The sequence below is a fragment of the Petaurus breviceps genome, unplaced genomic scaffold (assembly GCF_028583685.1).
Source record: "Petaurus breviceps papuanus isolate PSGF00001 unplaced genomic scaffold, PetGlider_PUasm1.0 99, whole genome shotgun sequence".
Taxonomy (NCBI): domain Eukaryota; kingdom Metazoa; phylum Chordata; class Mammalia; order Diprotodontia; family Petauridae; genus Petaurus; species Petaurus breviceps.
This window is the reverse complement of record NW_027187465.1, coordinates 23,049,150-23,075,021: the sequence shown is the minus strand read 5'-3', so window position 1 is coordinate 23,075,021 and position 25,872 is coordinate 23,049,150. Positions and strand designations below refer to the sequence as shown.

The 25,872-nt window shown below is 41.6% G+C and overlaps 1 protein-coding gene and 2 long non-coding RNA genes across 6 annotated transcripts in view; 2 read left to right on the top strand and 1 right to left on the bottom strand.

Moving 5' to 3' along the window:
• IFT81 (intraflagellar transport 81) overlaps positions 1 to 4,818 on the top strand; it is a 67,850-nt gene extending 63,032 nt beyond the window's left edge. For all 3 annotated transcript variants that reach the window (XM_069081698.1, XM_069081696.1, XM_069081697.1), the window contains one exon: positions 4,050 to 4,818. In XM_069081698.1, coding sequence (XP_068937799.1) covers positions 4,050 to 4,232 — 183 coding nt within the window. In that variant the 3' untranslated portion in view covers positions 4,233 to 4,818. The remainder of the gene's footprint in view (positions 1 to 4,049) is intronic.
• On the bottom strand, positions 193 to 19,665 carry LOC138156408 (uncharacterized). The gene is made up of 2 exons (XR_011167143.1): positions 19,525 to 19,665; positions 193 to 1,303 (listed from the first exon to the last, which is right to left on the bottom strand). It is a non-coding gene; the product is annotated as an uncharacterized lncRNA (long non-coding RNA).
• LOC138156407 (uncharacterized) lies at positions 19,078 to 24,101 on the top strand. Of its 2 annotated transcripts, none has more exons than XR_011167142.1 (4): positions 19,078 to 19,268; positions 19,644 to 19,807; positions 21,300 to 21,382; positions 22,411 to 24,101. It is a non-coding gene; the product is annotated as an uncharacterized lncRNA (long non-coding RNA). The 2 variants fall into 2 exon arrangements; XR_011167141.1 differs by having other exon boundaries at positions 19,644 to 19,841.
• Positions 24,102 to 25,872: the final 1,771 nt, after the last annotated feature.

Here is a 25,872-nt window from a genome sequence, read left to right as displayed (position 1 = left end):
ACAAAAAGTTCTGTCCTTAGTTGATTCCCTTAAGGATTCCCCTCGCTTTCTGAATTTGTTTTTCATAATAGGGATGGCATGAATTGTTTTGAAAAGATACTTAAATGAATTTAATATTACATTCCTGGTAATAATCCAGTTAAGACCCCCCAAATGATGACAGAATGAACTACCAGCTCAAAGTGTAAATGATATGTTGACAATTCTTAATTATTTTACTAATCAGTCAGCACAAATTATAATAATTCAAAAACTGAATTGTATACATTAGTTTCATCTTTCTTCCCCATCAAAACTTTATCAGAACTACTGAAAATAATATTTATTCTCCTGAATGTTATCAGCACTCTTTTTTCTTGCCCGCCTTCTGGTGGAGGAATCATTGAGCACTGAAGTGACCAAGAGATCAGTAGAAAAGGTCTTGAGAATTAAACATTGAATGTATGGATAGCACTATCAGCAGCCCCGTCATCATTAGAAATAATCTAAATGTATTACAAACTCATAGGTGACATTACAAATTAGCATGGGGAAATGGAAACACCACTTGAATGAGAGTTTTGGAGACAGGTTCTGCCACCAATGGGCAGTATGGCCTTAGGCAAATCACTCTGACTCTCCAGGCTTCCCCTGTCTCCCTTCTCCTGCTAAGTTTCTTCTTCTTTTCTAAGTTTCATGTTACATAGTAAAGAATAATCCATGCTAACTGTCCAGTTTTCCTCACTGTGTAATTTACAATCGAACATTGGCATTTGTGCCATTAGCATGGTATTGACATGCTTGTGCACTGACAGCCAAGACTGTTGAGTTGCAGTTTTCTTTGTCATGTACTATTAGGGGCTTCTAAATCCATGATTGATTGAAATGTGTTGTATTCTTCATCTTGTGTGGCAGTTGAGTCTAGAAATTATCATGTATTTTAAAATGAGATTTATTCATCCTTAGCTTACTTAAAAGTAAAAAATGAAATTGTAGGCATTTAACATTTATACAGTTTAGTAGTGACTGCAAAAATATCCATGCTTGTATTGGTTTCTTTCTGGCTTAAATAATCATTTACTTCAGCTGAATCAGCTTCTAAGAAATTGATGACTCCAAAGGTAAACATCAGAAACGAAGAATGGTCTCCACGACAGCAGTGTAGATAATCGAGCAATGGAGCAATCTCCCTGTATGATTTGGGCATAAGTTTCCTCTCTGTTAACGTGGAAATGAAAGGGCCGCCCTGAAAGCGGATTTTTCTCCCTTTCCTCAGTTTGAGTTCGAGGTTATTTTTTCCCTCTTCATACTGACACCGTCATCCCTTCAGAGAAACAAAACAGCCTTTGTTATTTTGAATAACAGGTATTGTTAGCAAACTCTGAGTATCTGCTCGTAGTGTTACTAGTACAGACTTAGCCCTACAAGGACGGTCCAGTGTCTCTGGGATCCAGGGCACGGATACACATTTCATTGTCTGTATGACCAGGAGCAAATCCCTGAACTTCTCACGGTCTCTTCCATGAGATGAGTGTTAAAATACTTAGCCTGCCTTTGTCAGAAGGCCATGTGAGAAAAGCACGATTACAGAAGGATGAGGAGTTAATATTATTGCAGCCAACATGCCTGAGACGTGCTGCACATGTCTTTTCCTTAAGTGTATTTCATCATTTTCTATTTTCAAAATTTCCCTTTTTTGCTTAGAAAAAATATCACATAAACAAAAACAGTTTTTAGTCTTCAAGTTCTTCTGTAGGCCTAAACTTAATTGACTAGATATGATCTCAGAATTCTTCCTTGTCTTACAGTTTGGGCATTCGTTCTGGCAACCAAAGGATCTTTAATGAGAATGATTATAATAGAATTCAGCAAAGCAAAAACTGTTCCTCATTCACCAGTTAAGACACTTAGCCCAATACCTTATATGCCTCTTCCCCTTCTAGGGCAGACCCACAATTCAACTGGTCTTTCCAAACAAGAAAGACACAGAGCACTCCAGAATCCTCTGGAGAGCTGTATGGGCTGGAGCTGCATCCTTGCAGCCAACTGTCACTAAGGCCACCCCAAGGATTGAGAGGAACCATTTAAATCGCTAAGTACCATTTCAAGGAGGTCAAAAGTTAAATTTTTTTCCCATTCTGGAAGCCTTAGCTTACCTTTGAAGTTTTGTTAGTCCAGTCCTTCTTCAGTGGTCTCAAATTCTAAATGACGTCCCATAAAGAATGTTTAAAATAATTTTACAAGTATAAACAAAATGATTCTCATCCTCTAAAGACTTAGTGATAAAAAGATCTAGCAAGTAAACTATTGCATAAAAGAATTATTCGTCTTCACACAGTACCTTTTATCATCATCTTAAGTTCTCAGAAACAGCAGGGGTATGCAGGTAAAAGTTTAACAACTATCTCTCACAAAAATGTACTGGCACACTGCCAAGTTTAAAACTCACAAACATTTCTGAAGTCTGGACAATGAACAAAACTGTAGATCAAGGCTTGGGTTGTAGGTCTGGTGCTCCCACTAAAAGTTTGGTAGTCAGCTCCCATGAACCAGTTTGAGCTGGCTCCAGCACATCCAGGCATTGAAATATTAGAATAACCTGAAAAATGTTGTCATTGAAGCACCTTAAACTTATATTTTTGTTTTTGTTTAAAACTGTTTTTGTTAACTAGCATAAAATAGAAATTTTTAATCAGTTTTGCTAATAACTCCTACTTAAACTAAGTGAGTTTACATACAAGTTGTTGTACAGTAGTTTATGAAATACATTAAAATTATGTCTTCTTGAAAAAAATATAGCATAAATGCTGGTTATATAAAGGTACCAAATACAAAGGATACACAAACATATGACTTCACACATTTCACATGAATGTAAATGTCATAATGTAAGCATTCGAATGTACTTGTTAAATTTCCTGTGTTTTAAATGTGCTTATCATTCCATTAAAATCTTTGTTTTAAAATAGTTGCTGAGCTTAATAAAAATGTCAGTTTCAAAAAAAAAAATTATATCTTCTTACTTCATTTTTCTGTGTATAGTAACTGTAGCTATGGGCCAAACCTAGACATTAGTTTTATTTGGTCCACGGGGCAAGTACTAAGAGAAAGTATTCTAATTTGTGCATCTAGTTGCAAAATTGCAATATAGCTTTAAAAAAAATGTTAACAGGGTATAAGAAATCCAAAGGGTTTTGTGTGAAATAGATTTTCTCTGTCTTATTTTTTGTGTCCATCTCATCTGAATTCCTATGTGCTCTTGGGGTTTATAATAGGTAATAGCATTAACCACTCTCACATTGTGGGTGTGGTTTTTTTTTTCTGAAAATATTTTCACTCTCAGCATATATTTATTTCTTAAATGGTTTTCTCTGTCTTTACAAATGTGTGGCTCTGTTTCTCCCTTTTGTTCCTCTGATCTTTCTTCTCTTTCTCTATATATTTATTTCTATAGTTCATTTCTTTGGGTTTTCTGTATCTGCATCTCTGACCATTTCTCAGCCAACCCTTTTTCTACCTTCCCCATCTCTCTTTTAACTGAACACAATAATGAAACAAGATGTATTTTGGTTGCTTTTATCGTATATATATTTGTATTCTTTGTTCTTGCGGCAACTTCATAAACATTTATTGAGTAACTAGTAACTTTAAAACACTGCCACTGGAACATTTTTAAGCTTTTCCAGTCCTCGATAACAAAATCAGTACATATTGGGATTTTTTGCTTATCTGTATATTTCCTTTTGTGGCCTATTATTAGACCTTTCTCCTTTTTCTAGCAAAAACTGTTTGGAGAATTTTTATTTTCTAGGCTCACATTGAATATTTCAAGCTAAACCAAAGAAGTTCACCTGAAAGATATACTTTCTATCAACACTTATATTTTTAAATTCATGATATCTCATTACAATTAAATTTGTTACTTATTTCAGTGATCTCAGTTTTGATGAATCCTACGACAGCCTGGGTAGAATATAGCCTAGTAGTCAAATGTGTGAAATTCAGTATATTCTTGTGACTAAAAGTCGTTCTGCTACTTAGATTCACTTGTCCTTGATATTTTGTAACAGAAACTTCGGGAAAAACAAAAAACTGTCCGAGAAAGCCATGGGCCCAACATGAAGCAAGCTAAAATGTGGCGTGACTTTGAGCAATTGATGGAGTGTAAGAAACAGTGCTTTCTGAAACAACAAAACCAAACCTCCATTGGTCAGGTAATTCAGGAGGGAGGCGAGGACCGGCTGATACTCTGAGTTCATGTGTAATCTCTTTGGGTTGATAAGAGGTACTAGTGATAAGCTTTCCCCTGTGGTGTTTGTTGTTTTTTTTTTACCTGAAAACAATCTGTCACTTTTATAGAATACATTGGTTACAAATGAGCTCTTGCCTAATGATTTTTCATGGAAAGTTGTCTTAGGGCTTAGATTTGGAGCTTTGTTCAGTTGTTTGTTTGTTTTTTAATTTAAAGGAATAGGCATTTTTTTTTCTCTGTTTAACCATTAGTGATGTCTTCTGGTTTTATTGGACAAGTGACCGAGTTTTAGAACCTCGATATTTAAACATGTGCCCACTAAGAAACATGTAGTTTTGTAAAAAAGCATAATAACCTCAAACTCTTAATGTTTTTATCAATCTTTTTTTTAAACTTTAGAAGAGTCTTTTAGGAGCTTTTCTCTCTCGTTTTGAAGAAACATTTTTCTGAGGTTCATCAATTCCTTTAGTTTTCTTCAGAGTTTTTCTTTCTTCTGTTAAATATAAGTAAAATTAAATTTATTTTAATGTGTTAATAGCTGTGTTCTGTTCATGTAACTTAAAGACCAATAAAACTCGTTGCAAGTACCATGACTGTTTCTTTTTTAAATGATAATAGGTACTAGTGTCAAGATGTATCATTTTTGTAGTAGCTTTCCAAACTGTAGCATGCATGAACATTAAGGAACATTGTATGAAATCATAATTTAGAGCTAGCAAGGATCATTTAGCCCAACCTGCTGATCTTGTAAATGAAGAAGCCAAGGCAGGGGAGGTGGCATGACTGCCCCCAAGTCCCACACGTCACAAGGACCGAGGTTTCCTGACCTCCAGGCTTATGTTTGTCCCACTACATCAAAGCACTCATCAAAAGTATTCTACAGCCAAGTGGCCTCAGGAGCGATTGATTCCTGTAAGGGACACGGCTGTTATAGAAGTCAGCATCGTCTTGTGCACAAACAGTCCTAAATGGGATCCAGGAGTACAGGACGTTCCTTCAGACCCAGCTTCTGCCTCATTTGGGCAAGATAACTTGAAACTGTTTGTACTTGGGGTTTTTTCCTCATCTCGATTTTTAGGCCTTCAAGGGAAAGGACTGATCATCATCTGGTCTTTCATTTCGTTTTTTTGTGTCTGTATTAGCTCCTGTAAAACCTTTTGTCTATACTTTTGGGCATGTTCAGATTGAGTCGATTTTAGCAACCCTAAAGAAACATAAGCAGTTAAAGCAGAAAGTGGGGAAATTACTAACTTAAGAATCAGAAAAACTGAGTTCAAATACTGCCCCAGATGCTTACTGCTTATATGGCTGTGGGCAAGTCATTTAACCTCTATTTTCTCATCTGTAAAATGAGTAGGGTTGGACTAACCAATCCTAGCTCAGGCCCTGTGATCTCATGATACTTTTGGATTAGGTCAATGTAAAGTCAACACTTGAATTAAACCCATCACTGAAGTAGTCTCCATTAAAATGTTGGCATACACAGAAATGTGCATTCCTGTGCATGCTGGTGAAAAACAATAGTTGGCATTTATTTCACACTTAAAGGTTTGCAGAATGTTTACATGCACTCTCTCCTTTGATCCTGACAGTAGGCTTGTAGAATAGTAACTTGAATATTATTATCCCCACTTTGCAGGTGAGGACATTGCTTATTGCTCAGATTAAGTGACTTGCCCACATTCATAGAGCTAAGAGCCTGAGGCCAGGTCTGAACCCAGACATCCACAGATTATCCAGATTATTCCAATGTCTTTCGTGTCACGGCCCCCTTAGTGAACAGGAAGAACTTGTACTTTGTAGGAAGTACTGTTTCAGGTGTGGTTTTGAGGTCTGTATTCTCTAACATGGAAAGTAGTAGGCTGTATTTAAATTTGGATTGGAGAATGTGTGGAAGCATCTTGATTATGTGTAATTTTGATAGCAGCAATGGCAAGAAGGGATGAGATTCATTAGAACAAGGAGCCATGGTTTGAAGGTATAGACACTACAACAGGGATACATCTTACTGGAAGTGTTTTTAATAAGAAAGGAAATTTCCTACAAGTAAAATAATGCATGGGAAAAACCATCTTTCATTTTATGAGAACTTTTACCTGTTTGGTTATTTTTGTATAGTGTTGATTACTGTTCTATGGCTGTAACCCAACAGGTACATTAAGAATCACATTAGGTGGGGACAGCTGGGTGGCGCAGTGAGTAAAGTGCCGGCCCCTGAGTCAGGAGGACCCGAATTCGGTTCCAGCCTCAGACACTTAACACAAAAAAACTAGCCATGTAACCTTGGGCAAGTTACTTAACCCCAATTGCCCTCCAAAAGGAAAAAAAAAAAAAGAATCGCATTAGGGCAGAAATAAACATGTCATATTTTGTGAAGTGGAAATATCTCTGAGTAGAAGCTGACATACAGATGTAGATTGTGTGATCTGTGTTGGGAGTTTTCACAGGGAGAAAATCAGAAGCCTTCACCTTAGTGACCCATATGTTTTTTGTATGTATTTCCACATACAACGTGTATATATATTCAGTAGACACACATACACACACTGCTGCCTTCTTGTGACGTGACAGATAAGCTAGGCTCCCAAGGACTGTGCCAGTGTAGCACAGCCTCTCGCATGAAAGACCAGAAAGGCTTTCATTACAGGCCCCATAACAGACCAGTCTGGCTGAGTTAGGAGGAGTCACCACTAGGTTGGATCCAGGTGATGAATGTTTCAGCCACAGCAACTGCAGAAGGCCAAGTGTTAGTGAAGCTGCAGTCTGTATTGAGGGGGATGAGGGAAGTGACCCACATCAGTAAAGTCACAGAGCCGTGAGGCCTGAATAGGAATCTGATTGCATGTGTGTGCATATATACATACATACACTTACATGCATGTATGTGTATATTTAGTACTTTAAAGATCCATGTTGGATGGATGGGTAGATAGACAGGCAGACAGGTAATTGGGTACATAGAGATAGATAGATATTTTAAGAACCTACTATGTAACAGGTATTGTAGACAGAAATTGTATGCCTCCCAAGTTGGTAGGTATGCAGAGATAGATCAGTAAGCATTTCTTAAGGACCTAATGCGTTCCGGGCATTGCCCTGGGAATGACAAAGAAAGACAAAAATATAGTTCCTCCCTCAAGGAGATGAAAATCTAGTGGAGACAAAATGCAGGCGACTTTGCACGTATAAGATCCGGACATTGTTAAAGGGAATTTCCTTGCTGGGAACTCCCTCCAGTGAAATCATGGGCCCAAAGCCTCCCCAGAAAAACAAACAAAAATAGTCTTTGTGTGTATGTTAAGGTTTGAGAAAAAAATGTTAAACCTTGGGGACTTGGATTGTATCTCCCTATGCTGGATCTGGATATACTCATTTGACCCACTCTTTACTCAGTGTGAATCTTTTAGGGAAAAGTTGATTTATGCACTTGGATAGTTGTGGGAAGATCATAGGATCACAGGTTTGGAGGCAGAAGGAGCTCTGGAAGCCCTCATTTTACAGATAAGAAACCTGGGCGCAGAGAGATTTCAGTGACTTGCCCAGGGTCTTAAGAGCTGAAATGTGTCTAAAATGCGGCAGGACTGCAGGCCTTGCTGACTGGGTCCAGTGCCCTTTCCACTATGCCCGCCCCCTTTGTGCTGGCCCATGAAAAGGCGATTTCATAGAATACTTCAGTGCCCTTTTCTTTTGGGGGGGAGGGGGTTGGAGTGGGGTAGGGGCAGAGATCTGAATCATAGGAATAAATCAGTACTAGCAAAGAGGTAAAGTCCAAGACCTCTCTCCCCTCATATTGTAGCTTCCATCCTTTGTGGCTACCCTACCTACAAATACATGTGCGATGATACTCTGATCCCCAAGAGTTTGGCACTGCTGAGAAGCTCTCCTTTCCAGAAGGAAGGATAGTTTCCAATCAGTCAGCAAGCACTTTTTAAGTACTTACTATGGGACCAGTTACTGTTCTAGGTGCTACAGATAGAATTTTTAAAACAAGATGGTCCCAGTCTTCAAGGAGAAGTTAAATATAAGATATGTGCAAAATGATTTAGGGATCACTCTCCATTATTCTCTTATCTCTCCTGGAAGCTGGCACTGCCTAGGAGCTCCCCTTCTCTTTATACAAGGCAAGGGTGGAAGAAATCCCTTAATTGTCCACATTGTTCTCCTCTCTTGGCTCCATGCTTCCGCTGCTCTCTCCCCAGCACTGGTCCAGGCACTCAGCATCTGGCAAACTCCTCAGGAGGAGTCTGTTGAGAGTGCCTTTATTTCCCATGTGCCTCTGTCTCAAGATAGCCATCCATCCCCTGGGGAATCAGGTCTGCTGTCATTTCTACTCTTCTCCAAGAAGGGAAAAGGGCAAAGTTTTCCTTATGAAAACTCCTTTTGATGAGCCAGCCCAAAGGGGTGTCTTCTTCCACAACACTGTTCCAATGATCCCAGTGAACCTTTTAATCTCCAGTGGATCCATACTGAGTGGAGAATGAGCCAGTGAGCATGGCTGCTCCCTGCATGAGAAGATATATTGAAGACCCAAACAAAGCCTCACTATTCTATAAGCTCATCAGGTCGATAAGAGAACTCTCCTGAACAATGGCCACACACACACACACACACACACACACACACACGTACACGTATATGTGTGTACTGTTTCAAGAGCTCACTTCTTAAATAGCACCCTGAAATTATATATACCTTTATGTACATGTCAGTGTGTGTATGTATCATGTATATATCTTCATATAACATGATAATATACTCATTGATATATCATGATATAATATTTTCTGTTATTATTATAGGATATGGTAATATTTCAGGGTACTATTTAATAATACATTTCCATTACCTTTCCCACAAATGAAATTTTTTCCCATAAAAGAATACAGTCGGTGAAAACCCAGCCCAGTGAATATTTTATGTTTTCATTTAGCCTCCTACTGTCTCTTAAAAACATTCTCTTCGTTTTAAAAAAATGTCAATGACAGATACTCAAAGGAGTGTAGTAGCTAAGTTTCCTAATCTGATTAGTGCTAGCCATATTCATTCTGCTTAGAAAGAGGCCACGGATTCACCTTGTTGGCAGCTCCCAACTGTACTTTACTAACTGGAGCAGGAAGTCATCCCTCCAAGAAAACTGAAAAAATAAAAGCAGCTTCATGGCCAGCTGTCATTTTCATGTAGCATTGATGGAGTTTAACATCTTGGGGTTGGTGACTTTAGACAGTGATTTGACTGGAGCGTTCAAAACCTCTGATTAGCTCAGACAGGACCTTTGTAGATTACCCTGTTAGAAGAAGAGCTCATTGTGGGGTTTTTCCCCCTTTGGGATGGATAGCCTTACTGGGCATTTGGTAACAATATTTACTTATTCTGGAAAATTATGGGGAATAGCCTGTCAAAACTGCTTTTGCATTCACAGATTTCCTACTTCTAAGACTTAGTGCTGCCAACAGTTGTAAGAGATGCATCGTAGGAACTGTACATTTCAAAAGGCCACGGCTCCTCTTGCTTTTCTCTGCTGGATCAGGAAGAAATCCAACTTGAAAGGTTGTCTTTTTACTTTAAAGAGTTAAAATAGAATTATTGATATTTGTTGTAAATCTTCGTGCTTGCTCCAAAATAATATACTTTCTGTTTTCAGACAGCGTAGCAGCAGCTGAGTCTCTAGTACAAAGTCTAAAGATGTAGGGAAAGCCAAGAGAGCCCAAGGAAATAGCAAGTAATCCTTTCCTCTCCTACTTAGTATTACCTTCTGTTCTTGCGGCTTCTCAGAGAGGGACAGTCAAAATGAAATGCCACTTCACTCCCAGAGAAGCCCCAAATATACCCCTCCACCCAATTAGGTTATCTACTATACATACAGTTCTTAGAAAAATGTAAACCTTGTAATTACCAAACTTCTTGGCTATCTTTTAACCTGACGTGGTAGAGGAGCCCTTTCTGGTAACCTGCGAAAACAAGCTGTAGAAACATGTTGCTCAGTCTTCAAAAATGTTTTCAGAATTGTTCTGAATTGAATTTGAAATGGATGACAGGCCAAAGTCATCTTTAGGGAAACAAAATAAAAGTGCAAATTGAAGAATGGTTTTTGTTTTGGAGGCGTTTGTCATAAACTCCTTGCCTTGTCACCGCTAGGCATTCAGCCATGCTAGTGACCAATGAGATGAGTGTAAATAAAAGACTTGTTTCTACAAAGGGTTCCAGGTGCTCACGTCATTTCTCTTCATTGGAATAAAGGAGTGTTTAGCCTGAGGGAGCCAGTAAGACAGCACCCTAATGATTAACTCTCTTAAAGTTTGGTCTATTATACTTTCTAAATCTTTCATTGTGTTGAAAACTCGATTATCAACTCTAGGCGTCCTTCTTTGCCAACTTCATATTTTTTGGTGACACATAATTCATAGCAGCCCAGGAAGGAAATAACACAGTGCCTTTGGGGCATGTGCACCCCCTCTTCCCCCAGCCTAAGCCCCTTCCCTTTCCCTTTCCCTTGTAAGAGCTGTTTCATATATTGCATGCAGTCCAGAAGGTGGGTGGGTTGTCATGTCTGGAGATGATGATGGAAAGGGGTCATTTAAAATTATCTGTGTTTTTTTAATCCTTGACCCCACCCCCATCTCAAGGCTTAAAAATATACAAAGTTGACTTCATCAAGGGTTTAGTTCCAACACATTCTGGCAAAGAGATTAAAAAGTAAAATATAGTGCCAGAATGACATTTAAGAGACCCAAAGTTTTCTGTTGTTGGGGTTTTTTCCTGCTCATGTGTGCCCTCTGTTGGCAATCCTAAAGTACTTCCACAGCTGAGTCCCCCTGAGAACGTGCCATTTTCCTTTCTGGGTTGGTAGAATCTTTTGGCATGCCACAGGCACATGGAACTGAAGAAGGAAACCAGTATTCACCAGTAGGAGCACAGGAGTTAAATTATCCATATTTTCCCATAAAAAACATGAGTTCTTGCTTCCATTGGGAGGTAATGGCCAGTTGATTTGATAGTTGACGTGATCCAGGCAAAAGAGAATCACAGAGTTGGACCATCTAGTCTAGCCCTCCCTTCCCCCTACTGCCTGCCTGACTTGAAATCTTCTGCTCCTGGCTGAAGACATTGCATTACACATAAGAACAGCTTAATAAAGGTATTTTGGAGAGGTCATATGGTATAGTGGGTAAAGAGGCAGACTTGGAGTCAGAAAGACCCAGGTTCAGATTCCACCTCTGGACTCATAGTAGCTCTGGAAGTCTGCAAAGGGCAAAACTCTTCCAAGGCAGCTCTAAGATGAAAATGAAAGAGTAATTGCTGGTGTACATTGGAAGACAGCACCTCCTCACTGAAAGTTCCCTACATCAATTAAGTCATGGGTCTAGACCAAAAAATAAATACATTTATTCTATATTTGTGTGTAACTACATTTAGTATGTGTTTAAATCCGTTTGTTATGTTTATATAATTCTATATCCTATATATTCCTGCATATTTAAATAACTATATTCATATATATTTAAATAAATATCTTTATATATGCGACATATTTAAAGATATTTATATATTATCTATTTAAATACATTTACTTACACTATGAATTTAAATAAATATATTTATACATCATTTAAATACATATATTTATACATACTATGTATTTAAAGAAATATATTTATTTCTATACTTTTATTTAAATAAATGTATTTATTTTATATTACCTATTTTAATAAATGTTACTGAAACTCACTGGCTTATGAGGCAGTCTGTCCCTTTATTGTATATCCCAGCTGTGTTACTTTCAGTTCTTCTGAAAAGGAGTGGAGGATTAAGAAGGGAAGGTGGAGAAGGTGGAGAAGTGGGGCTGAGAAGAGAAGGGATCTGGAACAGAGTTTTCCGATTTAAAAAATATAACTAATAGTTGTAGGATTTTTATTTTCCAGAGTGCTGGAATAAATATTACACAATGGAAAGGAAAAGGCCATAGAATGACCAGTTCTCTCCATTAAGGCCTTCCTCCAAGTTCATCACCATGGCATGGAAGTGGCCCTGTGTTTTCAAAGGCTATGGCGGTAGGGAGCAACGTTCTAGCGGGTCCTTCTGAGCTAGAATGATGTTAGGAACTGACCCAGGATATTTGTCCAAGACTAGCCTGCCTTAAATATGAAGCGGCTCATTAGAGGAGACTGGATTTGGGGACCAAAGCAACTTTTAACAGCTATCTTCTGAGCCATAGAGCAGGGAGAACCATGTCAGTGAGCCATGTAAAGAGAGCACAGACCCAGTGAAAGAAACTTGCTAAATTCAACCCCGCATGACCCTGTTCACAAAGCATTTCCTCATCACCCACTACAGAGAGTGGCACCAGGCTAGGCTCTGAGGCCACTCCCACACTGGCTGAAATGTGAACCTAGCAGATGATGTTACTTAGCCCTTTCTTTGTGTATAGATTTAAACCATATAAGTATTGGAATAGACAAAACAATCCATTAAAATATCAAAAATATATTTTACTTATTCATATGGACTCTTCAGAAAAACATTTACACTTTTCTTGTCTCCCCTAAGTAGAAATGCTGAGTCTAGACAAAAGAAATCAGCAAGGTGAGTTGTGTCTAAAAGGAAAGTTCAGTTTGTGTGAGAGAGATAAGGCAGAAGCCCCTTATAACATAGATGGTGATGATGATGATGACTTTCACAGATTTGGTTATATTTCTAATCAAATCATTTCCCCTGAAATATAACCTACAATCCAAGCCTTCTGTGATATGCCTAACCAGGAAGCTAGATTTTAGCCTTTCAGTTCAATTCAATAATAAAATAGAGTTGTTTCGTGCCTGCTGTGTGTTGGTCGCTGTTCCATACAAAGGTGAGAAAGAGCAAGGTGTCTGCCCTCTGTCTCTTACTCTGAAGTGGGGGAAGGGGACCTCATGAACATGATCTTGATACAAGGCAAGAAGATTGTGTTAATAAGAGCATAGAAAGATTCAGCCAAAGTGCTCTAAGACCCAAGGAGGGAGAAGGACTGAGTAGAGGATAACAGGAAAGGCTTCATGAACAGATAGAGCTATGAAAGGAGTCGAGATGGTGGCAGGAGTTCAGTGCTGCTGGGATGTGGTGTGCAAGGGGAAGAATGTGGAACAAGGCTGGGAAAGTCTGTTGGAAGCACGTCGTGGAGGGCCTTGAGTGCCAGGCCAAGGAGTTTGCAGAAGCAATGGGAAATCACTAAAGTTTGAGTATCAGAGCATCATGGTGAACCCTGGGGATTAGGAAGATTAATTTGTTAGCCGTGCAGAGATGGATTGGAGACGGGAGAGAGCTGACCAGCACCAGTTAGGAGACAGGGGAAGTGGCGTGAGGATAAGAGGCAGGGTCTGAGAGATATAGTGGAGAGGGTGAGAGAAAGGGCAAAGCCAAGGGTGAGGATGATGTAATAGCTAGCGCTTATATGGTGCCTTGAGGTTTGCTTTATAAATAATCTCACTTTATCCTCACAACTATCCTGGGAGGTAAGTGCTAATATTCCCATTTTACAAGTGAGGCAGACAGGTCAGATGGCTTACCCAGGATCACACAGCTGATGTCTAAGGCTGGATTTAAACACAGGTCTTCCTGATTCTCAGTCCAACACTCTCCTCCGTACCACCCAGCTGCCTCTTAGATAATTCCAAGGGTTGGACAGGTGGCAGTGCTATGCAGAGATATCAGAAGGTTGGCAGAGGGGACAGTTTTAAGGGGGACAGTAATTTTAGTTTTAGACTTGAGGTGGGGTTTTGGGGTTTATTGTTTTTGGAGGGGGGAAGGCTAGGCAATTAGGGTTAAGTGACTTACCCAAGGTCACACAGCTACTAAATGTCAAGTGTCTGAAGCCACATTTGAACTCAGTTCCTCCTGACTCCAGGGCCAGTGCTAGACTCAAGTTTTAATGCTAGTGAGACATCTAAGTAAAGTGTCCAGCAAGTAGTTAGAGATGTTGGAAGAGCTTAGAGGAGAAATTGGGCCTGGAGATGCAGATAGAGGAGTTATCTGCTTAGAAACATGCTGGTATTTTGTTTGTTTTTTATGTTTTTAAGGGAAGAGAATAGAAGCTGCAAAGCAACAACCATTTGAATGTGATTTTGATTTCTGGCAAAATTTTAGGCCGTGTTAAAAGGCATCTAGAAAAGATAATAGTAATCCCAGAGGGCTAGCACAGCTTCATCCTGAATAGGTCGTGCCTGACCAACTGTATTTTTATTTTCTAATACAGCTTTTGGCTAGATTAGTAGATCATGGAAATCTGTATACATAGTTGACTAATATTTTAGAAAAGCTTTTGACTAAGTCTATTATTTCTATTGTTGTGTCAAAGACAAAGTTGTGGGCTAGAATGACATTTTGTGAAAAATGATCATTGAAGTCAAGCTGGTGAAGGACCTCGAGCAATCCCTATGTGAGGATTGGTCAGTCAAAATACGTAGGCTGGAAAAGGGAAGACTTGGGAGGGGCGCGGTGTGAAGGCCACCTTTGTGGAAGGGGGAATTAGCACAAGTTGGCCCCCCGACTTGGCTCTGCCATTTTGTGATTCTGAGTAGACAAGGTTGCTAGTAGAGGAGAACAGTAGAAGAGAATCAGTTGAAAAGACAGCCCTGCACAATCCCTGTACTTGGGGTTCAAGAGGACAATGGACCATCAGTGAAGGTAAAGAAGGATCATGGTGGGACGGCCAGGTAGCACAGCAAGTAAGAGCACCAGCCCCAGAGTTGGGAGACCTGGGATCGAATCTGGGCTCAGACACTTAGCACCCACCCAGAAACACCTGGTTGTGTAACCTTGAGCAGGTTACTTAACCCCAAATGCTTAGGGGCGGCCAGGTGGCTCAGCGAGTAAGAGCACCGGCTCCAGTGTCAGGATGACCTGGATCAAATCCGGGCTCAGATACTTAGCTCCACACCCAGAAATAACTGGCCGTGTAACCTTGAGCAAGTTACTTAACCCCAATTGCTTAAAAAAATAAAAAAGAAGGATCATGGTGACACAGGTAGGTGGGGAAGCAGGAGGTGACAGGAAAGCCCAGGGTCACAGAAGCTGGCCTGTGCCTCCAAACAGGCTTCAGCCTCAACATTAGCATTTTCTGATATGATGATACTTACATTTTGAATTTATTACAAGATTTTTAGTAACATTTTTTTTTCACTGTCATGACAGGTAGATGGTACAGTGAATGGGCAGAGTGCTGGATTTGGGGTCAGGACAACCTGAGTTCAAATTCTGCCTCATATACTAGCTGTGTGACCTTGGCAAGGCATTTCACACCCCTCAGCCTCAGTTTCCTCATCTGTAAAGGGATCATAGCATCTACCACACAGAATAGTTGCAAGGGTCAAATGGGTTAATACCTAAGTAGTTGTTCAGTCATTCTCCAGTCATGTCTGACTCTTCGTGACCCCATTTGGGGGTTTCTTGACTAAGATCCTGGAGTAGTTTGTCATTTCCTTCTCCAGTTCATTTTACAAATGAGGAAACTGAGGCAAACAAGGTTAAGTGACTTACTTGCCCAGAGTCACACAGCTGGTAAATGTCTGAGGCTGGATTTGAACTCAGGAAGTAGAATTTTACTGACTCCCAACTGGCATTCTCTGCACTATTGGCACCACCTGGCTGCCCCAGTAACATGTAAAGTGCTATATAAATTCTAGTTATCATAAAAACACTTTCAGAGCCCTACTCATATATTTGCACACTTGGTTGTCTTAGATAAGACCAGTAATCAATTAAACCTTGAACTGAGAATCCGCTGTGGCCAACACTTTGCTTGGGTCTATGTAGAAGACCCTACGCTTGCCTTCAAAGAGTGTTGTTGCACTTTGTTCTTTTGATAGGATTAACCTACACAAGATGGTACCAAATAATGGAAGGCAATATGATGGAGGGTCACATTTTGTAATTCATATGAGAGGGAAGCCAGTGAAGTAGAGTATTTCCTGCTCTTCCGAAAATAGGGAGCATTTGCCTCCGCAGAGAAAATGATGTTTATGAAGGGCTCCCTTTGTGCAAGGCACTGGGCTGAGTGGTAGGATACAGAAATGTCAAGTCTCTGCCTTCAGGGAGCTCCCAGTCTAATGGAAGAGCTTACAGTAGTCAGCATCTTTATACATGTTTAATGTTTGCACAACATAGCACTGTGGGAGATGCAAAGAAGTAGGACATTCAAAGCCTGACTGGGACCTTATATCTCTCGTATGTGTGTGTGTGCGTGTGTGTGTAAGTGACCAGGATTGGACCTGTGATTTTACGAGCATTGGGAAATCCTGGATGAGAACATTCCTCCTACCAATGCAAGCTGCCACCTTCTCTCCAACTTAGAGACTTTTGGAATTGCCTAAAGCACGAGAAGTCAAGTGATTTGTCCAGAGTCACATGAGGGTACGTGTCAGAGGCAGGACAGCGAGCAAAATAGAAATACAATATAATTGCTTAAATGAGTGATACACATAATAGGTGCTGTAGGAGTTGAAAAGAGAGTTCACCATTAGTTGGAATAGTCAAGGAAGCCTGGAGAAGGTGAAATTTGAACCAAGATCTGTACAAATATTGATTAGGGCAAAGGCTGAGGAGGGGTAACGTGAAGAACATCCTTGTGGAACAATGAGGAGACCGATTCCATTGGAGAGGAAGCTTTTCATTGGAAAGTCATGGAAGACAAGGTTGGGAAACAGCATTCGAGGACAGAATACAGAAAGTTTTTTATATTGTCGTGAACTATCAGCAGCTTGGTCTGGAATCACAAAAATTATCTTTAAATATTCTCCACTTCTTTTTAAATGGAGTAAAACAATCACACCTTGAAGAGAAAGACCTTGATTAGAATGTCAGCTCCCAAAGGCAAACCCAGAGTCTTAATCAAGACCTAGCACCTTCCTTCCCTGTAGTAATGCCTGATGTTTGTGGGATAAATGAAGATAACAGTCATGTGTGTAGGAGATTTATATGATAGATTAAGTGCTGTTACATGTATCCTTGGGTTATCATCATCTATGTCCAATCAGTGGTTGCCAGAACTCAGGGGCTCCAAATGTGTATGATGGAGTCTTTCTCTTTTTTCTTTTGTTGGTAACTGTTTATCCCCAGATTTCTGAAAAGTACACTAATCACTTTTTGCAGTGACAGGGAATTTATGGATGCAACCAACCATAAAGATGAAAAGCTGTGTTTTTGCTGGGAGTATTTTTTATTCCCTCCCCAAATTTGGTAAGATTTCCTCCATTTCTGAGGGATCGGGGGAGAACTGGAAAGTAGAGAAAACCTCAAAGCTTGTGTTGTTTCAAAGGGCTTAGCAATTTTTACTGAGAGAAGGGGAATAAACCGTCTTAATGTCCTTCTCACAGCTGCCAGAGATATTCTCAGCCTTTAAAGAGATGCACTTGCAAGTGACTTGGGAGTGTCAAACTAATGTCCAACTTTTATTCTGACACTTCTTAAAGAATTTGATTGAAACTATATATGTCCAGATAACATTCAGCCAAGTGCCCCTCTTGCGTTTGTTTCAAGATATTTTTGGAAACAACAGAGGCGACCTTGGACTCAGCTGCTTTTCCAATTTAGGACTTCTCTGGAGCTGCTGAATAATATTTCTCAAACACTCAGAATCCAACAAATGGCTAAACATTCATCCATAGTGTTATCTAGTTTCCTTCCCCCCCCCACCCAATATGTTCTGTTGCTACATACACCTATTAGCATTCTAATCATTGCCCTCAAAATGTACTTATAAGCACATGCACTTTCCCTCAGAGTGCCTCTCAGTAACCTTAATTGAACTAGACTAAAATATATATGTGTGTATTGTGTGTGTGTTTCTGTGTGTGTATGTGTGTGTAGTTTGTGTACTTCTTACAAACAAAAAGTAAGTGGGAGTTAAATCCTTGTCTTTTGTTACTAACATCAAAAGTCTGGTTGGAAGCCAGGGTTCACAGGGACTTGGTGTCAGGTCTAAATGAGGACTTTGGTCATTGTGACAGATCCCTTTCAGGGGGTACTGCCACCTGTCTAGATTGTAGGAGAGAAAAAATCTTGCTGACCCCAACCTCAAGGTTAAACTTTGTGCTCTCATCTAAGGAGAGTAAAGCTTTCTTCTGTCTTTGGGGGTAACATTTTTTTGCATTTAGAATTGGTTTTTTTTTTTTAATTCACTTATCAATTTGCCTTGACAGCCATGGGGCTGGGTTATATAGGCCCTCAGATAAGGCAGTTCTGCAATGAAACAAAGAAGGGAAGGAGCGTTATAGTGGTGGTTTCTGTTTTCCCTGAGTTGCCCAAGATGCTATGGTTAAGGTGTGTGCAGTTATAGACTAGATTCTGGGTGGTATGGGTTCATGGGACATTCCCAATGACAAGATAGTGTGAAATTCAGAGGTCTTCAGGCAAAGGCTAGAAGGTCCCTTGTCCCAGGTGTTTGCAGAAGAGCGTCCTGGGGAGATACACATTTGTCTGTTTGGCCTCTCCAGGCCCCTCTGACCCTGGGATTCCAGAGCTCCATATGAACAGACACATTCACAGAAATACACAAGCGCATGGACCCTACTCCCCACACTAAACACTTCATCGTCCTTGAAGATGACTCGTGACTTGTTTTGGAATCAAATAAGACATCAGCCATTGCTGTGATCACATGCAAATTTGACGACCAAAACTTGCTCCTCACTTAAGGCATTTTAAAGCACGCTCTCCTGGTGACAGCAGTGGTGGTCTTTTTCTAATTGTCAGAAAACTTTATATGACCATCATGCTACATTTCATTTATTCAAAAGCCTGGGATTTTTTTTTTTAATCTGACATTTACTCTTTTATACAAACAGGTTTTTCATGGGTGTGGCTTCCCTGTGTAAATTTTCATTCTTTTATGGATGTTGGACCAGAGTCTGAGCTAAGTCACTGAACTGCCCTGATTAAATAAATAGGAGCTAGTCTTGCTCTTGTAATGGTCTCTACATGCTGAGAAGTAGTTTCCTCTTCCCCCGTACCAGACTCTTCCATCCACTCATCTACAAAATGCTTCTAAGAGCCAAGGACTCTTTTCAAGGTAAAAATTTAGTAATACCTCACCCAACTACTATTTGAATAAGACTGTCCCTGAGAAGTTGTCGCTGCAGCTGTTGTTTAAAGGCCACAGGTGAAGGGGAGCCCTCTCCTTCCTGAAGGCTTTCCTGCTCTTTCCCTGGCTCTCTCTCCCCCAAGACTCTCTCCTGCCTGTTTCCCTTGTACTGTGTTTACTTGTGCCTATGTTGTGTCCTCATGTGGCAATGGGGTCTAGAAGCAAAGGCAGGAAGACCACTCACCGCATACACTGGAGAGCAGATCCTGGTCCTGATGAAGCGGAGTCCAAGTCCAGGAGTCTACAGTAGAACATCAGATCCTCAGAAGCAGAACTGCTTCATTTTTGTCTTTGTATCCCCAGCACTTGGCCTTGTGCCTAACATGTCAATGAGCATGTGAGAGAGGAGTCATGGAACCTCAGAGGCCACCTGCCTAGTCCAATCCCTACCTGGCCAAGGGTCCCTCACACCACCCTCCCAGCAAGTGTCCTCCAGCTTTCCCTTGAAGAGCCTCTCACTTCCTGAGGTAATCCTTCCCACCCTGGGACAGCTCTCATTTGGTAAGGGAGCATTTGCTTCTATTGCACCTCATGTTGCTTCACTCTGACTTTCATTGCTTCCTGCTCTGTCCCCAGGGGCCAAGGAGAGTGAGTCTGAGCCCCCTAACCCTCCCCCAAGAGGCTGAGCATCTCCGCTTCCTTTGGTCCTCCCCAAGGTCCTTCGCCATGTTTATGGGCCTCCTCTGGACACTGTCTAGCTCTCCCTCAAAAGTGTCCATTGACCCATACTCACACCGAGTTTGCTGTCCACTATAACCTCCAGGGCTTTTTTGCATATATTGGATCACAGGATCATGGGAGCATAAGTTTAAAGAATTCTTACAGAGAAGGAAATAGGCCCACAGAGGCTGAGCATCTTGCCCAAGTTCACATAAGTAGAGAGCCAGAATCAAAACCCACTCCAAATCCTGCCTTCTTTTCTACTCCACAACTTTGCTTACCTCACCAGGTCTGCCCTGTCTTGGGCTTTTGAAACTGATTTTTTTAACCCCAAACATAGGAGTTTGCATTTATTCCCATTATTTCATCTTCTTTGATTTAACCCAAGTGTGAATTCCATGTGAAGAGACTGTTCAGTTTTCAAAACTGAGCTGGGTCTTTTATTCTATAGGAACAAGCACAAAGCTTGAAGCCAAGGAACCCAAGTGTTTCCTGGGGCGGTGGGGCCAATTGTACGTACCAGTACACTTTGGCACAAGGACCTCTATCCAAACCCTCTCTGTCCCCAGAAACTCTGAGTCAAATGAATGCCTCCTTTGATGTTCAGTGGAACTGATTACTTTAGAATAAGCACCTCTCTGTCAACCTACCTAAGACAGGAAAGTTTTCTAGCAACTGCCACACAGACCTGTTTCTCTAAAGCCTTATTATCTGAGCCTGCCTCCTGAGAAATCCATACTCGGATACCTCCAAGGTTGTACAGAATCAGTTTATCCAAATGTTTGGGGTGTCACTGAATCAAGGACATTCTTTGTGCACCTATAAATCCTACCTTTGGTCTTTCTCCAGGGTTAGATCAAGATGTGTTTGTTTATTGGAAACAAATCTCATGTGTTTCCAGCAAAAACTTGTAAAAATTCTTTCTCCCTCTGTCTCCTTCCCTTCTCTATTTTCTTTTCCTCTTCTTCCATTTTATCTCCCTGTTTATATGCCCTTTTTCATTTACTCTTCTAACTCCCTTTTTCTTACACTATCACCCTTTCCTTAATAATCTCACTCTTCTTGCTAGGGACAAGTTAGATTTCTACCTTCTTAAGTTGTGACTTTCTAAGAGGTCACCAGAATTGGGCAAAGAATTTCTTTTTCATTTGGGAAAAAAAATGCAGTTGTGACTCATCTTTCCCTTTTAGAGGAAGATTTAGATTAATTCAGTTTCTCAGGGGCTTTGGAAAGTGCTCTGAACTCTTAACATGAGACTGCTCTGTAAATACTCAGTGAACTGATCTCTCTTCTCTGCAGAGCTGTAAGGATCAGCTTCGTGGAAAAAAAATCTGTCCATTGTTTCTCTGGCTGAGCCGTATCACAACCAGAGCTGCAACTGGGTAGGTTTCATCCTTCCTAGGGTGTGATTTCACTGGGGAGATGGGGCTAACATTGATTGCCTTAGCCCCATGGCAATCTGTGGCAACAGGTAACTCTTTTTATATTTTAGAACCTTTATCATAATGGTGGAGAGATAAATATGTTGTCTTGATCACAGGCTAGTTTCTAGGGTACCAAGGATTCCTAACTGCTGCTGGTGTAAGATGAGGTGATGTAATAATCATGAAAGGCATATTGGACTTCAAATCAAGGCTGGTACATTTGACACTCACCTGATGAGACAAATAGAGTATCCAACAGACCATCCCATGGATGGACAGAATTGTCTTTCACCAAAAATGTGGTCCTGCCCATTACCCAGTGGCCTCGCTCAGTCCAGCCTGAGCATAGAACGGCCTGGCAATAGAATGGAAGCCCTGGGCTCTACCAAATGAACTCTGTGGGCTGGGGCTTCTTAATCCAGGGGCTTTGTGAACTTGTTTTGTTTGTCTGTTTTCATAACTGTATCTCAATAGAGTTGTTTTCCTTGGCAATCCTACGTATTTTTAATGCATTTAAAAACATTGTTCTGAGGAGCCTATGGGCGTTCTCAGACTTCCAGAAGAGTCCAGGGCACAAAAAGGTAGAGAGCCTTTGCTCTTGAGAAAGGAGAGGGAGCCTCCTTCAGCTTCACAACCAGATGAGCCATTTTCCCTAACACAGCTCCTCTCTATGTCCTGTGTTCAGGCTTCCACGTCTTAAAACAGAGTTACTGCCTCCCAGCTGAGATTTAAGTTTTTTGCTAAAAATCTGATCTCAGATGTAATTCCCACCAGATTTAGTACAGCAAGTGTGGAGGTGATGGCCTCTTACCGTTAAGATAGGGACACTGATGGCTTTTTAATGCCCTGGTGATACAGAGGAAAGATATGAAGTGACTGTGCTCACAGCTGATCTGTCTCGTGAGTGCAAGGAGGAACATGAGTCTTTTCATATGTCACATTGGATTGTCAGAGAAACTTAGGCGTAAATGTTTCTATTTTGGAAGTTTGCTGGCGATCGGGATCACAAAAGTCCTTCTTGGCTCCTGGCATCGGTGCCTGACTCACAGCATGGATTCCATGACCTTTCCAGTTTGCTAAAAGGGGAAGCTGGTGGACGGCGACACTAGCGAACAGATGAATTTGCTTGAAATAACATCAGTCCTAAGCTCGGAAGGAAGACAAATGGCCCAGTGGCTCATGTGCCGGATTTCAGGTTTGTTTCAAAAGAAAAAGTCTGATGAGAAACTCTCCTTTCACATAATGGAGATGTTTTAGGGCAGAGACTTGAACTTTCCCTCCACACATTTGTTGCAGAATTGGGCAGGGACGAGGAAGTGAAAATTATTGCAAATTTAGGCCAACTGGACTGCTTTTCATTTCTCCATCAATAGGGAAAAGAAACAGAGATACATGTAGTCAGCAAGGTTTGTTTTTTCCTTAATCATGCTTTAAAAACCTCTCCAGGTCCATGTATATGTTTCCCTAGAAGAAGAGGAATTGTTGGGTTATGCTCACTAATCTGTCCTTTTGGCCCTTACCCTCCTGGGCACTAAGCCTCTGGACCAGCCTGTCACCTGTAGGCAGGTAGTAGGCACGTGGTAGGCACATCGGCTGTTCCAGGACACAAGCAAACACACTTTCTGACAATGAGAAGTAAGATGAAATGTTCTCCTTCAAGCTTCCAGGCTCCCTGGACAATGAATCACTGAGATTGGAGTATAAAATCGGGCTGGCTCAGTGCTAAGAAGACTATTTGACCCTAGATTAGAAGTTCAGCTCTCCCCATGTCTTGCTTTAGTTGTGGTTTGTCCTTCGTTCTGGAAGAGGACCGTGGTATCAGGAAGATGATGCCATGATGTGCAAGTGCATTGGATTTAAGTGAGGCAGGCCTGTGCAGGGTCACCAGCCTCACTTTTTCCTCCAGAGTCATCTGGGTCCAGTGACCAGATACCCATCAGGATGATTGGGGATGTCCCAGGACACAATGGGAGACCCCGGCTCTTTTAGAGTGAGGTAATGCCCATTCAGTGAGTAGGCCTCTTTAAGAAGTGAGTAAAGGGATGGCCCATTTAATTAAAAAAAAAAAAACCGGGAGGGGAAGACCCTCAGGGTTTCTCCCCAAAAGAAAACAGTTACTATTGACATTTACTCTGAGCCAGGAAGACCCAAAAAATAAGCATGAAGTGTTACTTGGACAGGAACTTATTGCCAGACCTTGAAGGGAAACCTCCTATGAGCTTTTCACACTGGAGGGGCCTTGTGATTGCTGATTTTAGTTTCTGGAATCTTAGAAAAGCATTTTTCACGTTGTTGTTCAATCATGTCCCACTTTTTGTGGGTCTGACCCTTTGGGGGCTTTCTTCACAAAGATACAGAGGAGGAAACTGAGGCAAGCAAGGTTAGGGCACTTGCCCAGGGTCACACAGCTAGGAAGTGTCTGACTCTGGATTTGTACTCGGGTCTTCCTGACTCCAGGCCTGGTGCTCTATCTACTGAGCCACCTAACTGTCCTTATTGAACCTTTTAGAAATCATTTATGATCCATCCTCGAAGTTAGGTTAGAAACAAACATGAAAATAACCCATGGTGTCCGTAGACATTTTCTCCACTCTGCTAGGCCTGTGTCGACCACACCCCTAATTTGCTGTCCCTCACGCTGTTATGTAAAGACAGGCTCCCACCCAGGGGTGCACGTTTAGTAGGGGAAGCTTGTCAGAGGAGCATGGGGAATAGCTGGAGATGTATTACTCTCTCTGAAACTAATGAAGCTGCATTTATTTCCCCCGTGCATGTGCACGCGGTAAACTCTCGCATGGTCTGGGCACATGCTGTTCCAGTGGCACTGGTTTCCTTTGTCATCCTGGGTATTTTAGGTACTTAAAACATTCTGAGGAGAAGCCCCTAAGGCTTCACCCAACAGGAACAAGACAGCTTTATGTTGAATAAGCGGCAGAAAAAGGTTTATTGACAACCAAGGAATCCAGAGACCAAAAAAGGTTGGGAATCCTTGAGTGAGGAACACGCAGGTGCCCGCACCAGACTCACCCCCAGATCTCCATGGAGACGTAGGCAATAGCAGTAGGAAGGAGAAGTGGGCTTGGCGCCCGTTTTTGGCCCCATGTCCCCATTGCCTCTGGCCCTGGTGTGATTTCTTCTAAACGCCGGTTCTGTCGGCACACGTTCCTTGGAATTCTTACTCCGCATACATTTCAGCTCCCTCTTTCCAATTTTCGTTCCCACTTTTTGTACAGCCATATTTGTCCCTGACCCGAAGGTTCTCCCCTGTAGTGTCATCCTTGTCTAGCCAGAAATGGCGCGTGTCCCTTCAGCATGTAAACATGTACAGGGGAGGTCATAATGATCTAGGGAGAATGTCTAAGAGGGAGGGCTCTGAGAGGGGGAGAGCTGGCTACTGTGGAACCCTCCGGTGGGAAAGAAGGGTTCCATTGTGTCCTGGTGGGGGGGGAGGGTGCACCTGGTAGATCCGCCTGAGCTGCTGCCACCACACACAGACCAAAGCTGGGCCCTGGCTGTGGCCTTCCCACTTCCTCCCCAGTGGTACGGCCTTGTCCACCCTACACTCTGCAGGCCAGCACAGCCATGTCCAATCCCAATAGAAACAGAGTCCTGCCAGCTGTGCAACGACTCAGAAAGTCACAGAATTATCTGTGCTGTGGTTTTTATTCTGTTAAACATTTTCCAGTCACATTTTACTCTGGTTCTGGCCACACTTGCAATTTTGTGGGCCACTACAGCCTGACCAGCCCTCTGAACTCCAGGGCATTCTCTAGACAGTTTGATGTAGAGCACATTGTGCTGTAAAGTTAAGGCTCATCAGCTTATAGGATCCTGTACCTAGGGCTGGAAGGGAACCTCAGAGACCATGTAACACAAGCCCACCATTTCACATAAGTAAACTGAGACCAAAGCTGGAAAGGGGTCTTGTGCAAGATTACACAGGAAAACATCAGAGGTAGAATTTGAACCCAGGGCCTCTGAATCCAGAACCAGGGCTCTTCTCAAGGGAATAAAAAGCAACATGATGTTTCTGAAGAGCTCTTAAATTAGAAGAGATGACTGTGACTCCTGATCAACTAAATAAGCAGCCCCAGTTTCCTCATCTGGAAAATGGGGATCATAAGGTTCCCGATCTCTACGTCCCAGGCCTGTCCTGAGGAAAATGTTTTGTCAGCTGTGGCCTGCTGCCTTTGTGATGGGGAATGCCTTGGGCCTGGAGCAGAAGATGCCATTCAAACCTGGACTCTTAATTTTCAGGCCCTTGGCCTCCCAGGGCCTGAATGCCGTCCCCTGTGCAATGAGGAGGTTGTATGACGATCCCTTCCAGGTCTAACGTTCCTGCTTCTATTATTATTTGAGCCATAAACTATTTATTGTGAAGGACTTGGATCAGTCCAGGTCAGGTTACCCAAGTTTAGCCCTTTGGCTGAGGCCACTGGAGGTTTACC